This window comes from Thermobia domestica, chromosome 16 (genome assembly GCF_964235325.1).
Source record: "Thermobia domestica chromosome 16, izTheDome1.hap1.1, whole genome shotgun sequence".
Lineage (NCBI taxonomy): Eukaryota > Metazoa > Arthropoda > Insecta > Zygentoma > Lepismatidae > Thermobia > Thermobia domestica.
In genome coordinates this window covers 42,065,059-42,088,290 of record NC_137469.1, presented here as the reverse complement: position 1 = coordinate 42,088,290, position 23,232 = coordinate 42,065,059, and the positions used below count along the sequence as shown (strand labels likewise).

Below are 23,232 nucleotides of genomic sequence, written 5' to 3'. Positions count from 1 at the left end.
GTGCTTCCTTATATTGATTCATGCGTTCCGGGATAATCACCGTTAAATTTTTATTTCTACTCTACTTTTACCTTAAGTTTTTAAGTATGAAAGAAAGGAAACAGATTATCAGTTAATGGATAGTGGAAGTCACAAAATGCCATCGTAGCTGAGGAAGAAGCAAATAATAAATACATAAATAAAAATCTAGAATACATTATATTCTCATGTGACACAATTTTGGTCATCCAATACGTTCGCAGTTCTTATCTACGTCTTGCAAATTGTGTAATAGGAACGCTTTTTCCGTTTATTATCTTGATACATTACTGAATGCACCTGACACATATTGAATTGATTTCTCAATTCGTGCCGTTCATTCTAAGGAATTTCTTGCCAGACGTCAGTTATGATGGCAGTGCTGTGAAATATCCCAAACTGTAGCTATCTTATCAGAAATGTATACCACTATTTGTGGTTTTGCTAGGTCTAATCACTGTTTGTTTATTAGGGCCTAAAGTATGGAGTGTCAAGTTAAAAAGAAGGCTCTACATGTCCTGTACGAGTTCAACAAAGGTTTCTAGTGCCGCAGAGGCATCCAGACAAATTACGCTCTGTATGGAGGGGACGCTATGGCCGAAAGGACTATTCGAAAACTGTCTGACAGGTTCCGAAGTGGAAATTTTAATCAGCGATTGCACAAGCTTTGGTCACCCATCCAACTTTGATGAGGACCATTTGAACTACTTGATCTACTGTGATCCACATCAAAGTACCCAGGAATTAGCTACGGAGATGGGAAGTGGTCAGGGAACTGTTGAGCGATACCGTCAACGTTTGGGAAAGGTTCAAAAATTGAGTTCGTGGGCGTCTCATTTACTCAGTGCAGACAAGAACAACTGTGTTGCCATATGTGGTTCTTTGTCTATCTACCATCATGAATCTTGTTGCCAACATTAACTCTCTCACTCATCTTTTGTTTCCGAAGATGAGAAATGATGACCGCACGTGAACTTTAATCAGAGGAAGAAATACGTCAGCGCAAACAGAAAGGCAACATCACGTCTCAAGCAAGATTTGCATCCCAAGAAGACAATGTTGTGCCTAGAGCAGTGTTTCCCAACCTTTTTCAACTTGCGGCACACTACGGGGGTAGCTTGAATTCCCGCGGCACACTACGGGGGTAGCTTGAATTCCCGCGGCACACTCAAAGATATAATTATTATTTGTAAATATAAAGTACCGTGGTATTTTTCTGTGATTACCGATTTTCTCACAGAGAAGAAAGCTCGATCACTCCCCCCCCCCCCCCCCGTGGAAATCATTATGCTTATTTTTCATTTCAATTTAAAACTTCAAAACAATTGCAATGAAATATAGGATTCAGATTTTTTTTTTTTTTTTTTTTTTTTAAATACAATTTCTGTTTCGAAAGCTGTATCCGATTTTTCACTAACGAGGGAACCTATCCAATTGTAACTCTGACTTTGAGTCGAGACTATGGCCGTTGGATACCTTGTCCCAAAAGAACATAACACGAAAAGGGATACATCCTCGATCGCAACCGTTGCGGAGATATTAAGCTCCATACTATACATTACAAAGTCAGATTCCGGGTCAGATTTTTCGGAAACGGTCGGGTAAGGAAACTCAGCGAATACATATCAAATTAGTGTGAGGAACCCAGCACCTTCTGGATGAAAAACTTGTGTCCGCAGGGCACCCGCAGGTTCCCAGGCGGGGTCCAACTCAAAATTTGCAAATGGAACCTGGGGTCAGTAGCATACTGTATGAAAGCTATTGTTAAATAAAAGAAGATACAACAAATCTCAACTCTCCTGTGCCAACGGGTAACTGGTCAAAATGTCAATACAACCAACATCAGAAAAACTATGGCCACGCTTCTAAATCCGTTAAGTTGCGATAATAACAAAACAGAAAAACATGTTTAAAAGTGCAAGGTATTGAAGTAAAGCAAATTGCTGCAGTCTCTCACAGAATCGCACAACGGACCTTATCCAAGTATAAGTGTGACTTCGAATGACCAATAAACCATAGAATAACCATGACCATTGGATTTCGTGTCCTAGCAGAGAAAGGTTACATTGTCAATCGCAACCGTCGTGGAGGGTGAGAAGGTCAAAAGACAACGGTATATCCTTCGCGCATCGAGACCCCAGATTCACAGATTCCACCGTGAAATTTCTGTCGGAGGATTTGCTGAACGAGAAACATGATGGTAAAGACGAATAGGAGTGATCTTGAACTGTGAGGCAACTTGGAGAGGAGTGGGATTGAAGAAACCTGGAATAATGGTGCAGAAATAAAATATATCGGAGAATGCTTTTGAGAGAGAGACTGCAGCAATTTGCTTTACGTCAATACCATGCACTTTTAAACATGTTTTTCTGTTTTGTTATTGTCGCAACTTAACAGATTTAGAAGCGTGGCCATAGATTTCCTGATGTAGGTTGTATTGACATTTTGACCAGTTGCCCCTTGGCACAGGGTTATTGTAGAGTTGAGAATTGTTCTATCTTCTTTTATTTAACAATAGCTTTCATATAATATGATACTTGACCCCCGGTTCCATTTGCAAATTTTGAGCTGGACCCCGCCTGGTACCCTGCGAGGGCCCCGGGGACCCAAATTTTTCATTCAAAAGGTTCTGGGCTCCCCACACTAATTTGATATTTATTCGCTGAGTTTCCTTACCCGACCGTTTCCGAAAAATCTGACCCAGAATCTGACTTTGTAATGTATAGTATGGAGCTCAATTTCTAACTTTTCACGCTTATATCTTCGCAACGGTTGCAATCGAGGGTATATCCCTTTTCGTGTTATGTTCTTTTGGGACAAGGTATCCAACGGCCATAGTCTCGACTCGAAGTCAGAGTTACACTTGGATAGGTTCCCTCGTAAGAAGGAAGATCACTCAAGAACGAACGAACAAACAAATCTCTTGTACTTTTAAAACACAGTAGGTAATTTGTATGCACGTTTCCTTTGCCGAGAGGATTGAATGATTTCTTTAAAATTAAGTTACGAAATAGTCTGCAACAATAAAGAAGCAATAATGGTCATGACAATAATAACAAATACGTTTGTCCACATTAAAAATGTACAGAAAAATAACACAGCATGAAACTTAAAATTATAGATTCATAGTAGAGGTTCATAGTAATGTGAAATAACAAATATACAATTTTTGCCTATGTCTTGCAATTTATTGCTATAGAATTAATAATTTTGTTTCGATTTCCTCGCGGCACACCAGCGGCCCATTCACGGCACACCAGTGTGCCGCGGCACACCGGTTGGGAAACGCTGGCCTAGAGGGACATGGATGGAATTATTCACTATGACCTTTTATCCGTAATCGTGTCATCACTGCTGCTGTATACTGTGATCAATTCTAACGTGTTCACGCACATTTCAAGGAAAAAAAGCCGAATAAACGACATGGCATCATCATCCACATGAAAAACGCTAGACCACATGTAACACAAATGACAACCGTTGCCATTCGGAAGGTTAAATGAGAGATTCTGTATCATCTGGTGTATTTCCCAGAACCGGGTCCTACAGATTACCACCTTTTCCGGTTCCTGTCGAATGCATTCCGCGGCATATCCTTCAAAAACAACGAGCAGCTGCAAAACTATGCCTCAAAAAAGTCATTTTGTTCAGCTCGATGTAATCTATTGATTGATACGTGTAGTTTTCGAAACAACACTATAAGTTTAAAAAAATAAAATTTACGAATTAATCATAACCTTGGACGCAATGAGCACGCTGTATATGAGATATGATCAAAAAATACGGTGAATAATTTTATTAGAAACGAAGTAATAAGCTTACATGGAATTTGATTTAATCTCCTTCAAAATATTATTCTTGGCTAGCAATGCACTTACTCCAACGTTGAATCCATGACTGAAAGAATTTCTGGAAGGCTTGTTTTGGAAGGGCGTTCAGCTGCTCTGTCGTGGCCCTCTGAATGTCAGAAATGATGTCAAAACGATTTTCTTTAAGCACGGCTTTAATTTTTGGGAAGTGCCAAAAGTCGCATGGTACTAAATCTGATAAGGCAGATGTGGCCAGTCAAGAACAGTTTTGCCGGCCAAAAACTCGCAGATCAAATGCAAGGTGTGGCACGGAGCATTTTCATGGTGAAGAAGGAAGCCATTTGCCCATTTAATCGGTGGTTAAAATGCTTTTCACGGACCCATACGAGATGTTTAGTTCATCGAAAAGCTCTCGAACAGTCATTCGCCTGTTTGAACAAATCATTTGTGCCACTTTTTGCACGTTTTCATCTGTTTTTGACGTCGAAGCGCATCTCGATCGTTGCTCGTTTTTAACAGACTTCTTGCCGCTTTTGAGTCGCTCGTACCACTTGTAAACTGTTTTTAAAGCCACCGCTTTATCACCATACATTGATTTTGACATTTTGTGAGCATCTTAGTACTTTTTCACAGCTTAGAACAAAACTTAATGTTGGCGCGCGACAGACATTCTTAACATGTCCTCACTCTTCTGTCACTGAAACCTAATTAATGTGTCAAAACTCGTTCAAACTCAACTGTACAAAGGTTAGGTTACCGGATTTACTAGTTGAAATAGATACTATATTGATAGATGGCAGGGTTGACAAAACCATGTTTTTTTAATGAAAAAACAAAAAAAAAAAAACTTTTTTTGTTGAAACCACGCTTTTTGGTTTAAATAATTTTATATTACATATTACGTATTTATATTACATATGGACAGAAGTTTGTTTCGCCTTGGTGTTATTATGTAACAACGGGGTTATGCTGGAAAGGGTTACATAAGCTTAAAGCGAAATCCAAACCGCTTCTCGGCTTACATCCGAGAGAAATTGTTCTCCATTTGGACTTGGAACAGTAGAATGGAAGTTCCACCCACTTCACTCGCTTATTCGGAAATCAGGACTGTCTCGTTTCATTATGAAGTTGCGTGGTTCGGTCAGTAAATTTCTTAAATCGGGAAACTCTCGCTTAGCCACTGGGAAAATTCTGTTATTACTTTAAATGGTACGCAATAACGGGAAAATCCCGTTATTGCTTTGCATATAAAATTTTACAGTGAACGTATCATAATCAGTACACTCAAACTGAAGTATTAAATTACAAATTTAGTATGTATATATCATTCAATAAATTTAAAACTGAAAGTCCAATTCAAGCTAATGTTGGAAGCTACGTAGGCAATCAATAAATTTTGCCAATTGTTATCAATATATTGAAGCTACCTTGGCTTCTTTATAAAACAACAGGCATTCACGCAAGCAGAAATATACAATTTGGTTTCGTTTCGTATGTTTAGGCTTAACATCCTTATGTAATACGAAGGTTATCAAGAAGAAGACTTTCGATTAAAGTGACATTCGAACCGCTACTTGGTTTACACTTGAAAGAAGGGTTGTGGTTTGACCGAGAAATGAACATGGGACGCCTTGATTAAAAGGTGAAAAGGAAATAAAACTAATGCACATGGTTTGATGTCTGGATACGTCACGATTAAGTTCACACGATTTAAAGAATTTTTTCGTTCCATTTTTTTTTGGGGGGGGGGGTTAAAACCATAGTTTAAACCACCTTGGTTTAAACCAACCAACCCCGACAGATGGCACTGTGAAACTACATTCATCGTATTTTTTGATCACATCTTGTACTGTCACCTTGCTAGCGTCATATTGAAAAGCATGATGAAGGTATACTTCAGTATAAGTTGAGTATAAGTTTCATTTTAACAATTGGCATGGTTATCATACAGAATCAATTTTTTAGGCTTACTAAAAAATAGTTTCCTCACATTTACCCAGATCATATTGTTCAGCTCAATGAGTTCTATTAATTGGTATATGTCTCATCTTTGGGTATTATATTTTTTTTGAAGGAAATATAAGAAATATATCATGTTAAAAAAAATCTTTGTACGCTAATTATAATATTTAAGCTATCATGATTTTGTAATTTCTCTACTTATTTATATAACTTACATACGTAAATACTCACTTTCTTTATTTTCTGATGTGTTTTCTCTCCTTTGATTTTCTCCATTGACTTCCGGTGCTGGTACTACACGAGAATTTGACTGGCTACCTGATCCATTGCTACTCAAGTTCTGCTCACGAGAAATAGGCGATTCTCTCACTCTAATCAGACATGAAAGAAATAATGCAACTCATTTTTTTTTTTTCAAAGTAAAGTTCCACCTTAAAATATGACATGGAATTCAAATTAATCAGTTGATTCATAAAGTATTGGGTTGGTGTACTCTGAAAAAATGTTGCACTGAGAGCTACTCTTAAAGGTCAGGTAAATAAAAACTTCCAATGCCTGATTAATCAAAACAGTTTCCAGCAAAAACCACACACTTTTGCTATCGCTCAGACGATTAAAAGATTCATAATAAAGTACTTCGTAGGGAGTATTGTTTTGTATAGGACAGAAACATGGACATTACGCAAAAATGACGAAAAAGGACTGGAAGCTTTCGAAATGTGGGTGTGGAGAAGAATAGAGAGAACTGGCTGGGTCGAGCGGAAAACAAATGAAGTGCTAGAAATGATGGGAGAGAAAATAACAATTTTAAACATTATTAAGAAGAGGAAGAGAAACTGGTTGGGACATTGGCTAAGAAGAAACAGTATCATGAGGGATGTGTTAGAGGGTATTATGCCAGGATTGAAAGGGAGGGGCGAAGGAGACTACAATTAATGAAAGATATCAAAACAAAAATAATAATAATATTTTACATCATCGGTCGCAGAGATGGTCCCGATTTACAATACATTTCGTCTTCACCATAACTTCTAATTTTCAAAGAAGAAAAGACGACAGAAATTATCTTACATTCTTTGAATTGTATCAACACGTGTAGGAATAGACAGTTCTATGTTTATGTTCCATAACTACTAGTTTATTTTCTTATATTCATATGTGGAATTTGTGGTAAATTGAGCCGGTGGCACTAGCCGAGTGATCTCGGGCGTTCGGCTTCTGATCATGAGACGCAATCCACTAGGGCAGTGGTTCTCAAACTTTCCGATAACGCGAAACCCCTGTTCATTCGGGAAGTGATCTGCGAACCCCCCTTGCAACGCTATCTGAAATTTCACATGGTATTTAAAAAAGTTGCTAATTAGAATTACTACTGAAGAAAAAGATCAAGAAAAATAATGCAAAAAGTAATCTATTCTAATCGTGCATGATCGTTTTCTAATGAACGAAATTTCAATTGAAATTTCAGTAACTTTCAACACTGAAAGTATTATTATTATTATTATTATTATTATTATTATTATTTTAATATTATTATCAAAACAAAAGAAAAATCGTACGTGAATACGAAGAGGTTAGCGGAAGACCGTGGAGCATGGAAGATTCTCAGTTACGGCAAGTGATCTGCCAATACTGGCAGAATACCTTTGATGAGACAATGATTCTGAAGTCTGAGATGCGAACAAGTCCTAAGCCATGCTGCACTGCCTGGACATGAAGGAAACTCTCTTCTGCCAGACGTGATTGAGATGCCGGAAGAGGTGGTAGTCCGTGAGAAATTGAGATCAGAAGAGTACGGTGGTTAAGAAAAAGTTTTATATTGTAACTCATGGAGAATCTGCACCACTCTTTGAGGAGTGACATGTGGGTGCGAAAGAGGAGGACGCTATGTCTCCTGTTCACTGCTGGAAACTTGCGGTGTATTTTATGAAGGCAATCACTGTAATGATCCGAAGTGATCACTTCGCATTGACGGAAAAAGACACGATGAGTCACTCCCCTCAACACCATTTTCTACGGATAATCTGCACATGTAGCTGAGAACAAAATAACAGTACGGAGGAGTGGTTTTGGAAGCAATCACGATCCAACCACTGTCCTGACCATTTACGATTGTCGCAACAGACTCGTTTCTCGTCAGAAGTAACAATTCGAAGCAAGAAATTTTCCCGGTTATTTCACATATCCAGACGGTGAATCCTAACCTAACCTAATGTCAACTCATATGTCTCCCCTGAGTCCAACTTTACAGCTTACCGATTGCGCGGAACGATAATGGTATCGTGCCTATCTCGTCTACAATTACACAAACAATTTACTGAGGGTCCTAAAGTGTTCCTTTAAGTGTTTCTAAAGAATACATCAGAACATGGGTATAGGACAGTAGCCAACCGGCTCATTTTTAAGTATTGTTTGACTCTTAAGCATTCAACAATAAAAGATCACTCTTAAGGGTTTTCACTACAGCGAAATTAAACTACCACTAATTTTAGAGTTTTTTCTTTGTAATATCTTCAAAACAAATAAAAATATTCGAAAAACAGAAACGTAGTGAACTAGACAATATGATTTTGCATGTGATATCGTTATCACAACTCATCTATCTGCTTTCGATTTGCAACTGTAGATAGATTTAGCATTTTTTGCGGGTTCTGTAAATAGCGGCATACCAACAGCAGATAGGTAAATTGTGGTAAAGGTACCACATGCAAAATCGTGTTGTCTAGTTCACTACGTTTCTGTTTTTCGAATATTTTTAGTTGTTTTGAAGATATTAGAGAAAAACTCTAAAATTAGTGGTAGTTAAATTTCGCTGTAGTGAAGACCCTTAACTAGCAGGCTTAGTACTGGACTAAGGAAGAAGTTGGTCAAGTGCTATATATGGAGCATTGGACTGTAGGGTTCAGAGACTTGGACGTTAAGGAAGTTAGAGAAGAAATATTTAGAGAGCTTCGAAATGTGGTGTTGAAGGAAGATGAAGAAGATAAAATGCATAGAGAGAGTACGAAATGAAGATGTTTTGAAACGGATACGAAATAAGAGACCGCTTCTAGCCACCATTCTTCGTAGGAAGGCCAATTGGATTGGACACATCTTCCGAAGAAATTGCCTTCTTCATACCGCCATAGAAGGAAGGATAGAAGAAAAGCGAGGAATAGGAAGAACACAACTAATCGATGATTTGAAAAACAGAAGAAAATATTGGGAGTTACAAGAGGAAACGTGGACCAAGAAACGTGGAAGAACTCATTTGTTCCAGGACCTGCCAAAAGGCACAATATTTAACAATAATGCACTGTTATCTTGTTCTCAGCTACATTTGAAGAATATCACAGTTTGAACTCGTAAAGGAAAATCACTATTAAATGTATATTTTTAGGGGGAACTTTTATAAGACCCTCTTCAATAACACACTGTATCCGGGCTGCCTAGGCACCCCGGCTTGTTTTCTGAACATGTACAAAACCTGTCACGTCGTATGCGTGGAATTGATCTATTCATTGGTTGCGTTACAAAGGACTGTTTTCCACAATACGTACAGCCACTTACATGAGTACCTGGACCCCTGACTATTATAATTCCATGACTTGGGATCGATGTCTTTTGCAGTTGTGAGAACGCCTAGACAGATGCAACCCAACTTACACGTAACTTTTCTCGGCACTGACAGCAGTTGGTAGCACTGAGTCAAGTCTTTATGCAAGTAAAATTGTGAGTAGATGACGCACGAAACATTTCTCCATTATAAGATGAATCTCTCTGGTTCAGAGCGTGTTGTCCAATGAACATCATGTGTTAATCTCAATATTGCTGTGTATGTAATGTATTATTTCATTATATACTGTATATTCAAAGAAATAAAAACACTGATCACACATGAATCAGAAAATGCTTGAAAGTAGACGAAAATATCAAATCTAGAACAACTGCTGGAAATAAGTTTGTAAATCACTGTCTCCATTGACAGACCTTCTCCAATTCTTATTCCAACATCTTTTTCTTTCTAGGGAAGACATCTTGCTAGTCACACTGAGTATGCATTGAAATTCAAACTGAAACAGAAACATTTGAAAAAGTTTCAGCCTAGCAGGGATTTGAACCCGGGTCTACCGAAAAGAAGTTCAATGCGCGAACCACTCACCTACCGCGTTACTTAACCTTTCACCCAAACTAATACCTAGTTAAAATCGTTTCATGGAAAAATATAAACGAGATACTAATGCTTGTGTGAGTCTCTTAATGACTTACTCGAGATTTCCTTGTTTAACCCCAAGACAAGTTATATATACGTCCATCAATGAGGAAAATATCACGAAACGTTCTTCAAGTTGAGGCTACATCATCGGTCGCAGGGATGGTCCCGATTTACATTACATTTCGTCTTCACCATAACTTCTAATTTTCAAAGAAGAAAAGACGACAGAAATTATTTTACATTCTTTGAATTGTATCAACACGTGTAGAAATAGACAGTTCTATGTTTATGTTCCATAACTACTAGTTTATTTTCTTATATTCATATGAGAAATTTGTGGTAAATTGAGCCGGTGGCACTAGCCGAGTGATCTCGGGCATTCGGCTTCTGATCATGAGACGCAATCCACTAGGGCAGTGGTTCTCAAACTTTCCGATAACGCGGAACCCCTGTTCATTCGGGAAGTGATCTGCGAACCCCCCTTGAAACGCTATCTGAAATTTCACATGGTATTTAAAAATGTTGCTAATTAGAATTACCACTGACAAGAAAAAGATCAAGAAAAATAATGCAAAAAGTAATCTATTCTAATCATGCATGATTGTTTCCTAATGAACGAAATTTCAACTGAAATTTCAGTAACTTTCAATACTGAAAGTCTTTTACTATTATTATTATTATTATTATTATTATTATTATTATTATTATTATTATTATTATTATTATTATTATTATTATTATTATTATTATTACTATTATCATCATCATAAGAAAATCCACTTGGTAAACAACATTCAAGTGTGGGTTCACTAATGTGAGGAATAAAATTCTCTGTTTTTCCATAATTTTATTGAAATCTTGAATAACGCTTTCACCATCAATCTTAAATGCAATTAAGACGATTTCGATGTAAAGTTTTAATAGTGCAAAGAAAAGAAAAGGTCTACTCACATAAGTAAGTGGTAGGGAAAGGCATCAAAAGTTGACTACCTTTTTAGAAAGCTCTTTATACTCACAGCGCACACGCAAACCAATTTGAGTCAAGAGTGTGGCGTAAATCACAGTCGAAAAGAGTCGAATTTTTTAAAAAAATATTTTTTCATACAGGTTGAAAATCTAGAGATTTATTTATTTCTCTATGTTCATTGAGTTAGAAGAGATCAGAAGTTTCCACTTCATAGTAAAATTCTAAATATTACGTGACTTTTGTAGGTGAGTGGGTCATAACAGAAATAGATTAAGAGGATTTAACCACAGTTACACGATTGATATAAAAGACTGCCGTAAATTTGCTTCGGGGGCAGTCAGTACAGTGGAGAGGCAAGGTAGCTGTTTTTAAGTAGTTTCCATCGTTTGAAGCATAGAGATGGATCTCTCCTGCCCATTAAGGATTGGATCTTCTGGTCTTTTCTGCCGAATATTAATGTAAGTGACAATCCTTCTCTTTATCCTAAAATATGGATAAAAGTTGAATTGTAATTTTTCAATAGAAAATGTTCAGGATTCTTACCGTGTAATAGGAAATGTCTTCCATCTAAATCACACTTTTGTAATTTGTATTAATTAGCTTTTACTTTTGTAATCTCAATTAATTAGTTCTTACTTTTGTAAATTCATTTAATTAATATATTAAATCATATTATATTATATTAAATCATTGTAAATATACAAGCAACCGTTCTTACATCATTTAAATATTCACGTTTCCATAATTAATCTAAAGGTGTATCTTATTTAGTAGTGACAGGCATTTTGGAAAACCAAAACTCTTTCCAAACTAATTTGTTTACATTTGCTAACGGCATTATGGCTATCAGAATTTTAATATTACACACCAATATTAAAGTAAACCACAAGAGTTACTCGCAGTGGCGGATCTAGGAACATATTTTGGGAGGGATTTCTCGTCTTTTTTTTAGAAATCCCAGAATTGGGGGGCAGACTTGATGTTTATAAGAATAGGAATGACTAACATTTACTTCTTTTTTTAAAACAAAAATCTGGAATTGGTGGTAGTGGTGAGAGCTTAACGCCACTTGAAGATGAAATCCATTAAATTCCGAGGCGTCGTACAGTTAATGTACAACTGCTTTTGAAAAAGTGCCCTGACAAAGAAGGAATTTCTTTCACTTGAAGTAGTCATATATAACGGTTGACCAGCTTCAGGGCAGAAGTTTAGTAAAGTAGGAAAACATGTAAATTAATAAACGTATGTATAATTTCTAATTGCTTTCTCTTTAGCAACTGAAAAAAATACTTCTTGAATAACAACTGTGAGTTCCATTTTATTACAACACATTTCAATTTCTAAGCTTCACGGACCCCCTGGCTAGTTCCCACGGTCCCCACTTTCAGAGCTACTGCACTAGGGGTTCGAATTCCTCTGAAGAGCAAGGTCGGAATTTTAACTGTCCTTAGTATTTCTGTGTTCGTGTCCATGTAGTGTTTGGAATACGTCGAAAGGACATGAGGTGCCAGTGGCGAACAATACTCCGGTCGGGACGATTTGTTTTAAAAAATATATATATGAAAGCAGGAAACTCCCATTGCAGCTACCTGGGTTCAAATCCCATTGTGGAATTATTATTATTATTATTATTATTATTATTATTATTATTTTGAATGGGAAGATAATGTTTATGTATTTGGTATTGTAATTATGTTACTCCATTATTATTATTATTATTACCACAGAAGGAAAGAAAAAGTAACATAGTCGAAGGTATTCATAGGAATAGAAAAGATATACAGTATGTCAGATGTTTCTTAGGTCTACATTCGGCGTATTGAACTTCTATTCGGCAGACCCGGGTTCAACTTCCGGCCAGCTTGAAACTTTTTCAAATGTTTCAATTTTAATACTCTCTCAGTGTGACAAGCAAGATCTTCTCTCCTCCAGAAAGAAAAAGATGTTGGAATGAGGAGAATTGGAGAAGGTCTCTCAATGAAGGCAATCATTTACTAACTTATTTCCAGCAGTTGTTTTAGATTTGATATTTTCAGCTCTTCAAGCATTTCTGATTCACGCATGGTCAGTATTTTTTTTCTCTACAGTATATAAAGAAATAATACATTACATACACAGCAATATTAAGATAAATATATGGTGTTCTTTGGAAAACATGATCCGAACCATAGAGATTCATCTTAGAATGGAGAACTGTTTCGTTAGTTCCCTACTTTACAATTTTACCTGGACAAACACCTGGATCAGGTCTACCAACTGCTGTCAGTGCCGAGAAAAGTTACGTGCAAGTTGGGTTGCATCTGTCTAGGCGTTCTCACAACTACAAATGATCTGGACCCCAAGTAATGGAGTTATAACAGTCAGGGGTCCAGGTACTTTTGTAAGTGGCTGTACAAGTAGACCTTTCAATCGTGCTAACCCAATACTTTAGTGTTTTTACCGGTGTAATACAATAAAAAACACATATATATCGCCATTTATAATACGATACTCAAATTCCGTAATAAAACTCAGTCTTAAAGTAGATCTTTTTTTCAAAATCCTTGCTGTAAACAAATATAGAGTAAACAATGTAGCAAGGGCACTTATACTGGAAAACACACAAAACGTGTATAGAATATTTCTAGTACAGTATAATGTTTTTACAAATTATTTGAAAAAATGTACACGATTTACCATTTTTTATTACGACCACATCAAGAGTGATTTTGTTGTTTACATCAGAGTACCAACATACAATATACTACATTGAGAATTTCGTTTCCTCGAATTAAATAACTGCTGCATTTCTCAGCAATGATGACCAGCTTGATGGAACTTTTGTGTCTATAAAACAAACTAAATTTTTGGGCTTAGTTATTCATTTAAATTATACTTGTCTCCACTTTTCTATTAGTATTTGAATTTATTCATTATTATTATTATTATTAGTAGTAGTAGTAGTATTAGTATTATTATCCTTTGTTTAAAGTCAGGTTCATATTACTATTGCAAGACATCAGACTTCTGGATAACGTATTTTAAACTCGAGCCACCTGACACACATACACACACAAAAAAAGTTTGATGCGAATTTTGTGGTAAAGATATTTGACAACAATTTTATGCAAGTTTATTTTTAAAAAATTCGAATTAAAAATTCCAAAATATGGTACAAAGGGTAAAATACTGTTTTAATGAAGTAACAGAAAACATGTTTTACCTCAAGACTTGTAAAAAGTTATAATAAATGTGTATACATATTGTGGCAGAGCCCGAATTTTATGTATCAGAATTTTATTTTAATGATCAATTTCATTTATTTTAAGGATATTGGGTTTTATGAAATATTAGAAATGATGTGGTGAAGGAAAACAATTGTTAAAATCTAAGTTAACGCAAGCTGGTAGAATTGTATCATTTTATTGTCAGCAAATAAAGTAAACAAAATGTACAATGGATAGTCTGCGAATGCAGGAAGAAAATTTATGAAATGCGTTAACCACAACATTAATGACATTCTGTAAAAATCATGAATCGTAATTGTAACATGTTCGTGAACATTTCACACATTCACGGATATGAGGAAATTGCCTAGAATCGGGAAATCAGAGCGTGTCGAGTGTTGCAGTTTTTGAGTCTTGACACGAGGAAAGAATTTGTTTTCCGAATGAAAGGAGGTCACACGTGCCTGACAGCAGACGACGCCACAGAATTCCGAAACTCAAGATTCGAACAAAACCGAGAGGCAGGAGGTCTTGGGATGGAGAAGTTACTGTTCTTTTAGATGGAAGAGAAGTTCTGCGATTTCATCAAAGTAGTTTGAGTTTATCATTATAAAAGTTCGAATGTGATTCACCATAAGAATTAATCACAATATCGGTGATCTGATTGAGGAAAGACTAACAGCCAACGTTAGTTCGACCGGAGCATTGATGGTGATGCCATACTCAATGCTAAGCATCAATTGACCAGCACCACCTGTCCATAGGAGTATCAACCTGGCGATACTGAAATCTACACACCAACACCGGAGTTCATCAGAGAACGTCGTTCGAAGAAAACTAAAAGGTATGTGTTACTCCAATTCAGGACTCAATTGCTCAATGCTCGATACGTGCTACTCGACTGGCAAAGTTTCCAAATATCCGTCCTAATTCACAACATTCACACACGTTACTTTTCACATTTAATAAGAAATACAGTTTGTTATTTAATCATTGAAATTAATGCGTTATCATTCAGAATCAATCCCCAATTGTTATGTGCTAAACTTTAAACCTCTCGCATATGAACCAGATAATTTACCCACTCATTCTAGATGGTGAGTGGAAGGTGATCTGCTCAATTCAATTTTACATCCCCAAATTCAGGCACGAATTGAGCGGGTTGTCAATATTAAAACTATATTTTATTTGTCATGACTTAGCAATGAATTTTAAAATTAGACGCTAATTCCGTTTATATATTTTTCAATTCATTTATTTCCTATTTATTAATAACTGACATTATTTTCTATAGTTTTCTGACTTTATTTTACAGTGTAACTTTATAATTGTATCATTGAATTATAAGATCACGTGCTGTGTTTTTGCTTTTAGTTGTTCTCAGCACTTTAATAAAGTTTATTATTATTATTATTATTATTATTATTATTATTATTAGTAGTAGTAGTAGTAGTAGTAGTAGTAGTAGTAGTAGTAGTAGTAGTAGTAGTAGTAGTAGTAGTAGTAGTAGTAGTAGTAGTAGTAGTAGTAGTAGTAGTAGTAGTAGTAGTAGTAGTAGTAGTAGTAGTAGTAGTAGTAGTAGTAGTAGTAGTAGTAGTAGTAGTAGTAGTAGTAGTAGTAGTAGTAGTAGTAGTAGTAGTAGTAGTAGTAGTAGTAGTAGTAGTAGTAGTAGTAGTAGTAGTAGTAGTAGTAGTAGTAGTAGTAGTAGTAGTAGTAGTAGTAGTAGTAGTAGTAGTAGTAGTAGTAGTAGTAGTAGTAGTAGTAGTAGTAGTAGAAGAAGAAGAAGAAGATCTGAATGAAGAAGTTTATTCGATATCAAACTACTTCATAATATTTTGAATGATAAATTATAATTAATTGAGGCTGTTGGTCTTCGTGTCCCTAACATGGCAAGAAGAAATTTTACAATTTTAAAATATAATCGTAGTTTCGGTGATACACAGATATATAAATGTCTGTCAAATGTGAAAAACTATTTACCTATCATTGATGTCTTTACTCCTGATTTTCCTTCTATTTAAAGGAAGTTTATAACTTACCACTTATCTTTTTTTTTTGGCATGTTTTAATTACCCTGTTATTATTTATCTCATCATTGGCTGCATGGGTTTTTTCCTTTATAACCTGATTGTAATTTTAGTTATGTTTTACTTAATATGTATTATTATCCTACTTTTGTATGTTTTTTTTATTTTAACTATGGTATGCATGATTTTTTGTTAATTAAGTACTATTCTTGAGAACTGTAAATGGGCAATTAGTCTATAATTGCTGATACCAATAAATATTATTATTATTATTATTATTATTATTATTATTATTATTATTAATAATAATAATAATAATAATAATAATAATAATAATAATAATAATAATAATAATAATAATAATAATAATAAAATTCTGAACTGAGCAGGTCCTAGATCACATTTCCAAAAATCACCTAAGTGAATCGACCAAATAATCATGGAACTCTTCATGAAAGTCTTTATATAAACAATGCTGTATATAGAAATGAAATGAAATCTTTAACGTCCCACACTTATGCCGGTTAGGCTAAAGGAGACGGTGATAATGAGAAATGAGTGAAATAGTGGAATTAAGAAAGTGGGAGGAAACGGGAGAACCCCGAGAAAACCCACGAGCACGGTGTTTGTCCACCATAAAGTCCACACGGCGCGAGCTGGGATCGAACCAGGGACCCCAAGCACCGGAGGTGATAGCTCTACCACTGAGCCACGGCGCCCCCCATGCTGTATATAGAATAATGCATAGATAATACTGATTTCTGACTATGAAATTAAATACAAAAACTTACCTTGCAGGAGTATTTAGAATTTTCTCTTCAATCTCACCATTTGGTTGTTGACGAGCATTCAGTGGAAAAGTTACTTTTTCAGGTAAACTTTCTTTCCGTTCAGTCATATTTGCGAAGTTGTGTTGACAAACTTCAATATTCTTCCCGTTGATTTCCTATTGGAAAGGATCATATATTGGTAAATAGTTTCTATAATACATGTTATTAAAACACAGTCAAAATTAAAGAAGAAAGGAAACGTGTATGGGAAACGGATAAGTGTAGTGACATAGTGCAAATACATAGTGATAGGTTTCAGAGTTCCAAAATTAATAGATCTGTGATTTTGTAGTTGCAAGCAGATCCTTTATTGGTAGAGATATGAACAATTTTATTATACTAGTTAGGTAGGAATACCGTATTCTGAAAGCCAAAATGCGGACACACTCGTTACATAGACATTAACTTACCGATATGCTGAAAGCATAAAATACGGAAAATAATAGAGACCCGGGTTCGATTCCCGGCGGGAACTCATGTGATACGGATTTCACGTTAATCAGTAGGTCCCGTCTCATATAGCCTCGCTGCTGAAAGAGGCGCTAAACTCAGAATCAACTCAACTCAATCAACGAACAATAATAAGAAACAGAATCAATGTGTGTCTACATTTTAATCATTTAATATTTAAATATATTCACAAAAAAAAAACATTAGTATAGTCAAGCTCGGCAAAAAGAACCGGAAACATAGATACGAAAGGAACAAAAAAAGAGGCAACGCGACATGTTGCAACAACAACTGTCATCCCAATATAACCAACCTCTCCATTTCTCAATCCATACGATAGACTACAATAGACAGACAATACACTTGAACTTAGAGAATATGCGGACAAATCTTGGAATTTCGCAAAAGGTATCAGGACGGAAATTTTTACTCTCAAAATGTTGACGATTCCCTAAGTGTTGAGGGTAATGGAAAGAGAATGTTTCCTGTGGTGATTATGGGAAATCTTGAAGTGGGGGTTCAAGTCTAACGTTTACATCAAGGAAGATCATGGTATGTTTGGAAAAGGTTATAATGAGTTTAACTGGATAATTGCCATTTAGACACTTGGGAAATAATACATTGGTTGGTTGCCGGCTAATATAATTAAGAAATGCAGTCTATGAATCGAAATCAAAGGAAAGGTGACAGGGATGATGAGCTGATAAGCGTTCACTTATTTTCAAATGTTTCACTTAGTAAATTTATTTAACCGCTATTTGCTAATAGATCCTACGCAAGATAGATACGCACAAGATGGATAAATTTTTCAAACTTAGTGCAACATACTTTTTCTAAAAAGTTTATTTTGTTTAAAGAGCAGAAAGTGATCAACTGTTTTCCGGAATTTTGTTACAATTTTACTCACAGGAAGGATTAAGAAAATGAAAAATTAAGTGACTTTTGGTCACCACTGAAATATGTATAACGTTAGAAAATTTGATTACAATACTGTATTATCTTACTCACCAAGGGTGTTGTTTGCCTTCTACTCGGACCAGCCACGGCTGCAGCTCCTTCTATTGAGCTACTTGACGTATAACGTTCCTTAAAAATAATAATAATAATAATAATAATAATTAATATATATATATATATATATTTATATATATAAAATTAAGATGACACGAAATTACATTGTGATACAAAAATGCTTCGAACAAACACATCTACAATAACATCTTTCGCATGACGCAGTATATGAAATGAAATTATATATATGTACAAGAATTATACAGTACATTTACAGTATGTACGTCCGGTATTCATAAAATGGAAAGAAAAAGTTAATATCATATTTGAAACACCTTCAAAATTACTTTTATTCTCAATAAACACAAGCCATACTCATTTTGTTCCTCCAAATTATTATAAATAGTTTAAAGATCCATATTAAACGTTGAATTTTTGCTGAACAGATTTCAGCATTGTCAAGAATTAGGTACGGAAAAGTATTTAGTGGGCATATGATAAATGGGAATTAAATATCTACACTGATAAATAAAAACATCTTGCTACTTCACAAAATACACACCTTAAATTCTTTTTCTTCTTCTTTAGTAGTTGATGAAGACGAAGGAACCTGGGAACGACGTGCATCACCGGCACACACGCTAGCCAGTAGACTAATGAATACGGTTAAGTGAATTAGTGGAGAAACTTTTATATTCTTTTACGTTTTATCGAAGTTATTTGAGGGCATTAATGCTATATTAAAATCATGCTTCAACTTGAAGTAGTCCTGTTTGCAAACCGTCAATCCTGATACTATTCTTCTCCCAAATGTTTAATAAATAGTTGATTTCAGTTGTTTTATCGTTAGCACTAGCAAAGAATTAAGACTCTACGATATATATACCAAATTTGAATGTATGCATTCGGTGCCAGCTGTATCTTTTCGGCAAACCTCAGAGTGGAATTAGTTTCCTTTTCTATATGGCAATCAATCGGCTGTTTTTATTTTAAAGGCAGTAGCAAAGGAACACTGTTCAATGTGGTTCAACATTTGTTGCTTTACTGAAAAGAGTACTACTTCCGATTAGATATGGAAAGATAATTTCATCTACATGATTGCCTCTCCTCCCTTGGCATTAGTCCCATCAATTCAACTAAATTTTGCGTATTTGTTCAAAGGTATGTGGCGCTATCTCATGAGTAGTTCGATCACTATTGCGCTTAAGTGGCTAAATCGTTTCTGGATTGTAAACGTAACATTGACATTTAATGCCCCCCCCCCCCAAAAAAAAAAGTCTTATAGCGTCCAATCGCAACTTAGCAGAAACCAAGCAACATCACCAAAATGGATGATCACACGATTATTGAACTTAAGGTGCAAAGGGTGATTAAGAGAGGCCTTGTGCTGTGGCACATAGTACAATTTGCTGGACCCAAAGCTCGCCCACACGTAAAGCAATTACTGAAAAAGAAAAAAAAATAAGAAAAAAATCGGTGACCATGCCTCTATAGCGATCTTCATTGATTGTAACATTGCTTCCATCTTCATCATCGAAAATAAAGGAACCAATAATGTCACCACTCTACAAACCACACCGAACATCACACGCTGAGAATGCATTGTCTTCTCAACGACGAAGTGTGGGTTTTCTGTGCTTCAAATGCGGCAGTTTTGCTTGTTGACATAACCGCCGAAATGAAAATGTACCTCAACCGCAAAATTGATTTTGCGAGAAAAATCGACGTCAATTTCGAGCTGCTCTAAAGCCCAAACAAGAATCCATAATGAAAAGGAAGAATCCATAATAATTTTGCTTCGACGCCTGAGTAAGCTGGACCTTGTAAGCGAACAATCCGAGGTCTTTATGCAGAATTCGGCCCAGGCTAGTGCGGCTAATGTTTGTTTGCTGTTTTGTATGGCGAGTTGAGGCACACAGTTTTGGCAACAATAGCAATATTCTAGACTGAACGCACCGGACACACACGAGGATACTGTGTTATCACTTAACATGCAAATCTCACAAACGTTTTGCGCAAACTTGCGTAGAGCAGGTGCAGTTGGTGCATTATTTTGACCGAGCCATCTTTCCAAACTTCGCACCGTTTCGGCAACACAATAATTAATTTGGAAATGATAATATTTGCCAATTTTGTTCAAGCAGAAATCGATTCATTTTGTAGCGCAGAAATACCACTTATTAGGCATGAATAAGTTGTCACTCTCAACATGATATGTACTTTAAAAATAAACCACCGTATGTATAGTAGTAAAGTCTAAAAAAAATTATACTATTGTTAATTTTAGTTTTCTTCGTTATTCTGTTGTTGGAATGTGTGTAAGTTTAGAATTGTAACTGAAAATCTTCCTTCTAATCTAATAAAAATAAAATAGAGTTTGTGTGTTTGTCTGTCTGTTTGTGTGCGGCCTGGGGACCAGACGAGTAGACCGAGAGTTACCAAATTTTGTTCAGGGGTACCTTTGTCCAAGCCCCAGATCAAGACGAAGTGTTTTTTTTTTTTTTTTCAAATTTCGAACCGGGTGGTCTCAGGGGGGCGTTTACTGGGACCGGCCTGGGGTCTGGGCTTAGAGTTACCAAATTTTGGTCACGGGTACCTTATTCCAGGCCCCAGGCCAAGACAAAGCGCTTTTTCAAAATTCGAACCAAGGGGGTCTCAGGGGATCATTTACCGGGACATGTAAAAGTAGTAGAAAATGACCGATATTAATGTCGAATTCATAGTTTTCGCGGTCGCTGAGATCAATGGTGAAACTTCGATCGCATTAACCCCATTCAGCTGCGGACCTAGGGTCACCGGGAGGGGGGGATACCAAGGCATGTAAAAGTAATCCAAAATGACCGATATTAGTGTCAAATCCATAGTTTTCGCGGTCGCTGAGATCAATGGTGACACTTCCATTAACGATGACTTGCAAATTCAGCTATCATTGTATGCGAGCCGGGGAAGGGGGGAAATACCGAGACATGTAAAAGTAATCCAAAATGATCGATATTAGTGTCAAATCCATAGTTTTCGCGGTTGCTGAAATGAATGGTGATACTCCCACAGGCACTGACTGCCAAATACAGCCTCCATACGAAGAATAGGTATATTCGGCTAGTATACAAATAAAATATCGTCCACAAAACTGTAATCCGTTCGACTGTAAACTTTGACCGTAAACTAAAAACGTTGTTCTTGAAACAGCACTCCAAGAGGTTAAGCATTCATCTAATTGAATTATGGGAATGTTTTGTTTAGGTAACTACAGTTTGCTTAATACACTGTTATTAACTACATATTTGAAAGTTTCCATGAATGGTATAAAAATATTTAACTACATATTAATTTTGAAAATATCTGAGATAGATGACTCCTTCCCGATACGATTGGTTTAAGTGGAATATCCTTCTTATACACTTTAGGAAGTCTATACATTGTCGGAAGTAAGAGTGTATTCATTTTTAACGCTTTTTTAGTTCTATTGTTCACAAGCCATTAATTTTAATTAGTTACATTGGTTGTTCTAATTATATATGGTAATGGGTTGTGTTGCAAAATATAGCATTTCGTGTTCTTGACTAATCCGTTCGAAATGAAATCTTTGGAATGAAGAAAGTGGGAGGAAACGGGAGAACGCCGAGAAAACCCACGTACACGGTGTTTATCCACCACCAAGCTCACTTGGCGCGAGCTAGGATCGAACCAAGGAGCCCCATACACTAGAGATGAACGTTCTACCACTGAGCCACTGCGGCCCTTAAAAGTTGAAAACATGTTTTTTATGATTCCGAAAACATATCTATGAAGACGAAAATTCCGTTTGAATTTATTTTCTTTGAAATTTCTACATGTGGGACGATTAATGCAGGTCTTTTTTTCTTTTTTTTAAGATTAGGAATTAGATTTCTGGGCTTTTGACATCTATAGTCATGTTAGCCCGTCACGTATGAGGGTTGACGTCCCCCGGCCATCATACCATCCGAGGAAAGGGAAGGAAGCGGCCTGGGACTTGTATGTTAGGTACAATCCCGGCATTTGCCTGGTGTGAAAGGAAAACCCAGGAAAACCTCAATCAGGATGACTAGCGTGAGAAAAGCCTTTACACTTTTTCGACCGTGTCCTCCCGGGAATCGAACTCGGGACCACTCGCACTAAAGGCGAGAAAGAGCGTTAGCGACTACGCTACGCGGGACTTTCTTTTTTAACCTTTATTTTAGTTCTTTTATTTACTCCGAAATCTAATAAATCCTGTGCAGGTCTGAAACGTAGGTGAAAAACAAAGAGTGGTAAGTACATGAGTAACTCTATATTTGGACTCCAAACCCAGCCCAAAATATTGATTGTCAAACTCACTTCATTCTTATTTGAGAAAAAAAGCATACCTGAGAATTCGCTGAGGATTTTTGTTCACTTTCAATTTCGCCACTACTTCTCAATTCTTTGGATCCATTCTGCGACGCTGATGATTTGCTTGCGTTTGAAGATGGCCGTTTTCGTGTCTTCATAATGGAAGAAAAGTTCTCTTCGCCCTCATATATTAGAACATGATATTTTGGGTCAACTGAAAAAGAAAAGATATTTCAAAATTTAAAAAAATATACAAAAAATTGTTAAACTACAAAAAAGTAATATATTATATATTTATATGAAGTTTTTTTTTTTTTTTTTTTTTTGCTATAAAATTTATTTCATAACATAGGTTGTACTAGGTGGCTTATGTAGACTTTCAGTATAAAAATTAAAGTGTTGTATTTACTTTATATTAGACAATT

The 23,232-nt window shown here is 36.0% G+C and overlaps 1 protein-coding gene across 1 annotated transcript in view; it reads right to left on the bottom strand.

The window, feature by feature from the left end:
- The window catches only part of LOC145673043 (uncharacterized), a 69,746-nt gene that overhangs the window by 34,742 nt on the left and 11,772 nt on the right, over positions 1-23,232 (bottom strand). Inside the window, exons 3-6 of the mRNA XM_081742380.1 lie at positions 22,843-23,021; positions 18,473-18,550; positions 16,976-17,130; positions 6,021-6,160 (exon numbers count right to left, since the gene is read on the bottom strand). Coding sequence (XP_081598506.1) covers positions 6,021-6,160; positions 16,976-17,130; positions 18,473-18,550; positions 22,843-23,021 — 552 coding nt within the window. The remainder of the gene's footprint in view (positions 1-6,020; positions 6,161-16,975; positions 17,131-18,472; positions 18,551-22,842; positions 23,022-23,232) is intronic.